This window comes from Apteryx rowi, unplaced genomic scaffold (assembly GCF_003343035.1).
Source record: "Apteryx rowi isolate R43461 unplaced genomic scaffold, aptRow1 scaffold_26, whole genome shotgun sequence".
Classification (NCBI taxonomy): domain Eukaryota; kingdom Metazoa; phylum Chordata; class Aves; order Apterygiformes; family Apterygidae; genus Apteryx; species Apteryx rowi.
In genome coordinates this window covers 1918063-1924062 of record NW_020448974.1, presented here as the reverse complement: position 1 = coordinate 1924062, position 6000 = coordinate 1918063, and the positions used below count along the sequence as shown (strand labels likewise).

Sequence of the window (6000 nt, the reverse complement as noted above, 5' to 3'; positions counted from 1 at the left end):
CGGCCGCGCATGCGCGGGCAGAGAGCGCGCTGCTGCGGGCCGGGCCGGGCGGCCGCTCCCCTCGCTGGCAGTGCTCGCTAAGATGGCGGACTTCCTGCCGTCGCGCTCCGTGCTGTCGGGCTGCTTCCCCGGCTGCCTGCTCACCAGCGGCGAGGCCGAGCAGCAGCGCAAGTCCAAGGAGATCGACAAGTGCCTCAACCGCGAGAAGACCTACGTGAAGCGCCTCGTCAAGATCCTGCTGCTGGGCGCGGGCGAGAGCGGCAAGTCCACCTTCCTCAAGCAGATGCGGATCATCCACGGGCAGGACTGGGACCGGGCGGCCCGCGAGGAGTTCCGCGCAACCATCTACAGCAACGTGATCAAGGGTGCGTGAGGGCGGCGGGGCCCGCGCCCGATCCCGCCGCTCCCGCCAGGCCGGGCGGGACGGCGCACGGCCCCGTTCCGCACGGGCAGCGCCTTCCCTTCGGCCGCCTGCCGCTTCCCCCCCCCCCCATCCCCCGGCGGCCACGGGGCGCCGTGTGGCGCAGGGTGTCGCGGGCGGCGGTGCCCGGCCTCGCCGTTCCGCGGCGGCGGGCGGAGCGGAGCGCGCACCTGGGCGCGCGAGGGCGCGGCGCCCCCGGAGGAAGCTCCCCCCGCGCTGCGGGAGCCGCTGCCGCCGCGTCGGAAACTCGCCTGCCGCCTCCGCTGAGAGAAACCCCCGCGCGGAGCCCCCCGCGGAGCCGGGCACCCGCGCACATGGCTGCGGAGCGGGCTGCTGGCTCCCCTGCTGTCACCCCTCTTTCCTCTGCCTTCCCTCGGTCGCTGCCTTTGCTCGCCTGGCTTCGAGTTGGGCTGTGTCATAGCTGCGTAAAGCCTTAACTAAGTTTCTCAAAATAGCAGAGCGCTGTAAGACCTCGGCCCCCTTCTTGAGGGGGCGCTTGGGTATTTTGTATCCTAAATTCCCCTGATTCGGAATGACAGTTGTTTTAGAAAACTATTTATACACCAAGCCCGAAAAGACTATAAACAGCAAGGTAGTAGAAGTGATGGGTAGGTATGTTGACCTCATTAATACAGTCAGGTAACTTTTATTCTGTAAAAGTATACATGCAAGAACTGCGAATCTTCTTTTGTAGCTACTTTCCTGCAGTCGTTGGTTTTGACAGATGGAAGAATTATGAAAGGACAGTGAATCTTGGAAAGATGGTACTGATGGTGTTGAACAGGCATGTTATTATAGAGCCAGTTGTTAGTACATCTTGATTCCTTATGCCTCTCCCATGCCTTTACGGTTGCTTATTCCTTCTTCTGCAGTTTTCTTTTTGTTTTTTTTTTTTCATCATCATTAAATCTAGTATCAGAATTTATTTCCCTTTATTTGCATTGTCAGCGTTGGCACAGTGTTTTTTTTTTTTTTTTGTGAAGGCCTGTGTAAAACAGATTTAAAGTGTTCAGCTTCTACTAGAGAATATTTGCTATAGCAAAAAAAAAAAAAAAGTGCGAGAGTCTTTAGGTAATAAGATTCCTTCTGCACTTAAGCTGTAAAAACATAAAATTTGGAAGTTGTGATTTTAGTAAGTGTTGCCTACATATCTCTAAGAGCATTAATAGCAATGGCCACTCTCTACAAGTAGATATAACTGTATATCAAGTTAATTAGAATACACGGGCTAGGAAACTTTAAAATAAGGCATCAGATAGTTTAATATATTCTGAAATGAGCTTTTAAACGTGCTTAATTCGTCTTGTATTCCTGTCAGGTAAATGTAACAGCCAGAAATGGTTCTGGAGATCAGGAAAAAAAAGTGAAAATATCTGTAGAAAAGTTTTCTTGGTAGCACAGATTGAGGATTTACTCACTAAAAGTAGCACTTCTGCAAGAGTTGTACTATGGATATCATATGCATGATCCGGGCTGTGTTGTTTTGATAGCAAATATCTGAGATGCTACTTGAAAATTTAATGCTTTGAGTCAATTTTGCATAAATTTCATTATTTCTTACTGTGCGGTTAGTCCTATTGAACTTTGACTGCACACAGAGTAAGCGCGTTGTTCAAGTCTTTACAGTCTCGTAGGCTAGTGAAATAGTAGATGCTGAGAAATTCTAATTGTGGTGCTCTTTCATGTTGTTAAAGGTGTGAGAGTCCTCGTAGATGCCAGAGAGAAACTTCATATTCCTTGGGGAGATCCCGCCAACCAGAGTAATGGAGATACGATGATGGCTTTTGATACGCGGTCAGTCACAGTGGTGCAAGGAATGGTGGAGACGGCAGTTTTTTTACAGTACCTTCCAGCCATCAGAGCGCTGTGGGCAGATAGTGGTATCCAGCATGCGTACGACAGGCGCAGAGAATTCCAGCTGGTAAGATTTGTATTTTAATGTTTTTAGTTGAGTGTGTATGATGTCTTGTTTCTATATTGCTTTTCAATGAAACACTGATCAAGCAGGCCTCCTTATGGATGTTAAGTGTGTTTGAATGGTAGAGCATTATGCTATGGTATTGTAAACAGATGTGTTTAATTCCTTTTTTCTTTTTTTAAAACCAAGAATAATAAAGAGCTTCTGACACAGTTGTCCTCATTTGGTATGTGAGAGAACTGAGACAGAGTTTTTAACTCTTGTAACGCAACTAGGAACTGATGATCAGAATCTGTGTAGTGTTTTTACCATATGATTATTCTTACCCTTTGTTTAAATAGTGTATTGGCATTAAAAAACATGATTTGCAATAAAGAAAGGCTTAATACTATTGTGATTTTAAGAAAAGATATGCACGGGTTAATTAAAAGAATTTAAAAACCACTCCCTTCTCAATTCCAATTTGAACTATCTTGCAAGCATTCCCTGTGTGTACTTCCTGTTTAAATTCAAATGTGTATGTTAATTCTCATGTAATAAGATTTTTGTTTTATTGAAGTTCTCGGCTAAAGATGGAATAAATACACAGTTCAGTAGTGGATTTGGAAAGAAAAAAGGAAACGTGTCTTGATTCTTGAGCTGGAGCTTAAACTGTCCCTTCACTCAATTTCTATGTTAATGCTGCAAAAGGAGAGGAGGACTTTTACACTTGCTCTTTATTCATTTGTGGACTTGCACAGTAAAATGCCAATGTTGAAGAGCTTTTTAGGGGTGGAGCAGTTTGAGAACCTTAAAATAGATTAAATCTGGTGTTCTGTTCTTGCAGAACTATTAAACCTAAGTGGCTTTATGTTTTAATGTCTTAAAAATAACCTTTGTGTTAGTGTGAATCTGAACAATAGATGATGGTGTCTCCTGTTGAGCTATTACGAGCAATTGTGTAATCGTACACTGACTTAAATAGGTTGTGTAAATACTCGTTATAAATATGCATTGGCCTAATCCTGGAACGTCTTCCAGAGAATGTAGAATGGGCAAGTGCTCAAGTAGTCTATCAACTGCCCAGCCTAGTTCTGTGCTGTGTAAATAAGTTTCTAATGAGACCTGTGATCTTTGCATTAGTATGAGGTGATGGTACAGTTGGATGTTAAAGGAATTGTGTTAAAACAGAGTTTTGCCTTCAAAAAGGTCGTAAAGGAGTAATTGTTCTTCTAAATTCAAGATCCTCTTCTGGTGCAGATGTGGCTCTTAGTGATGTAATTGCTGTGATGGGATAATTGGTTTTAAAATCTGTTAAATAAAATTTTGTCTTTTATTAAGCATGTTTAGTGACTTCAGGCTGAATAGCTCCCTTTTCCTTTGCTGCCTCTGTCATTTTGAATCTCTGACCAGTAGGTTCTTTCCATAACTGAAGCATGTTCAGAGTTTCACTTTGAGTAGGATTTGAAGTATACGTGTTCTTCTGAAATCTGCCAGAAAAAAAGATTGCTTTCTTTTAGCAGTCCCTAAATCTGTATCATCTTCTCTGTGAAGATATATCTGTATCACATTATACTTTAGATTGAACTTGGGAATATTTTTAAAAGAACTCTTAATAGTTAAGTACTGTCCTAATATTCAATTTTGCAAATAAGTTAACTGCTTTATTTATACTTCCATTGCTTTATTTCCTAAATCCTTTCAAAATCTCAGTCCGAGATATTCATGCCAGCCTGTAAACATTAAAAAAAAAAAGAAGAAGGAGGAAAAAAAAAAAAAAGTTGAATGATGTCATTGTATTGAGTGCAGTCAGTGTGATCAGTGCTAGCCAAGCGTGAAGTCTTGGTTGCTGCCCCAGTAACCTTCCAGTTTAAGTTATGACAGAGCTCAATGTAGCCAAAGGAATAGTGGAACACTCCTGAAGGAGTACATATTTTTGCCATATCTGCTGAAAGGCTCTGCAGAAATGTGTTCTGAGAACTGAAGTTGTGTAAAAACTGTAGCATAATATGGAAGGAAGACACAAATCGGTTAAGAAGGGAGGTACAGGCATATCCAGATCAATAGGAGGGAGAACAGGGAAGTTGAAAGAGAAGTTGACAGTTCAGTAGTGTTGGGTGCTGACTCTTGAAGTAAAGATTAAAGACTGAAAACTGCTAGTGTTGTAAAATGGGGAGGAGGGGAAAATACTTTTCCACTTCTAGTTCAACTGCATGTGGCAAAAAATGTAATGAAAGGAAAGTATCAGTGTTAGAATGATAAGGTGAGTGGGAGAGAATGAAGAGTGGAGGAAAAAGCATGTAATATTGGGATTGAGCGTGGTAGAAGAGTATTGTTTGACTGTATGTGATCTAACTTCTTTTCAGACTGTCTAGTGAGTAACTTTTTTTCTTTTGACTGAGTTTGACATTGCACTGAAACATGGTTCATGTTAAGAGGGCTGGGAAAGTACCGTTTATAATGGGAATAGGATGCTTTGGGTCAAAGGTAGAAGTGAGTAAATGAAGAATATAGTGACAGATAAGAATAAAAGCATCAAAATCTATATGGCAATACTGGAGGAGAGGAACCAAGCATGTGCGGTTCTAGGCCATTTGTAGTTTGAACAGATAGATAGCAAGTACAGAGAAAGAGAGGTTGAGATGAAAGTTCCCATACATATATAGTTAGAATGTAAATTCAGAGGTGCATATATAAGTGCATTTGTAAGAGATCATTGAGCTGTTCTTGCCTTTTCTTTTTTTTCCTTCTCCTGTTTTCCTCCATCATCTTTCACTCATAATGGCAGAAATGATACTAGGAACCTAAAGAAACAATGCAGTCTTTTTATAGCAATGTAATGGGGAAACCCAAAACTCAGTTGTATTTTAATGGAATTAGAAATCAGCATTTCCATGCCTTGTTCACTAGAACGTCCTTCCTCTTTTTGTTAATTTAACTGGTCATGGAGATAGTCAATATCTTCTATATCCCGTAGTTAAAAATAAAWAAATAAAAAGGAGCCTTCTGGCCAGTAATCCAATAATTTTTAGGAAAATTCATTAGTTTACACCTCTATAATGCTTTGAAACTGGAAAGAGCTAATTACAGCTTAATACAGTATTTGGCATTTCAGTACTTCTTTGAGTGTTAATGTTATAATCCCCCAAACTTTATTATGAAACAAAATCATTCAAGTGATAATTCCACTAACATCGTTAACTCCAAATTTTCAGGATTTTTTTTTTCCCTTCACTGCTTAGTCAGTTCCTGTAAGTTACACTTAGGATTCTAGTTATCCTCAAGCTTTATCTCTCCTTCATCCACTGAGCTTTTCTTCTGTGGCCTCTGGTCAGGTTGCTAGCATGCGTTAGTTATGGAATTAGTTTGTCTCATCCTAACACTTTCTGTCATCTAATTAACACTTCAGATTTCCCACTGCAAATTGTTTTCCTCTAATAATCTTCTGTAATGACTTGGATAAACAAAGCCATTTTCTTAATTCTATACCATACATACCAATGGTTTATTTCAACACAACAGCAAGTCAGTATTCCAGTGAATCAGAAAGCTGATGCTTGAATGCTGGAGTGAAACTTGTATTGCTTTATGTGGAGGAGTAGGAAGAAAGCATACATCTAAATGAGTGAGAAGGAAAGCAGGAGTACTGTTATAAATTGTAAGGAATATCTAATGATTTAAC

General features: G+C 41.5%; 1 protein-coding gene across 1 annotated transcript in view; it reads left to right on the top strand.

Annotated features, from left to right (window-relative positions):
• The window catches only part of GNA13 (G protein subunit alpha 13), a 31393-nt gene continuing 25393 nt past the window's right edge, over window positions 1-6000 (top strand). The window contains exons 1-2 of the mRNA XM_026067473.1: window positions 1-365; window positions 2116-2342. Of these exons, the coding sequence (XP_025923258.1) occupies window positions 83-365; window positions 2116-2342 (510 nt within the window). The 5' untranslated portion in view covers window positions 1-82. The remainder of the gene's footprint in view (window positions 366-2115; window positions 2343-6000) is intronic.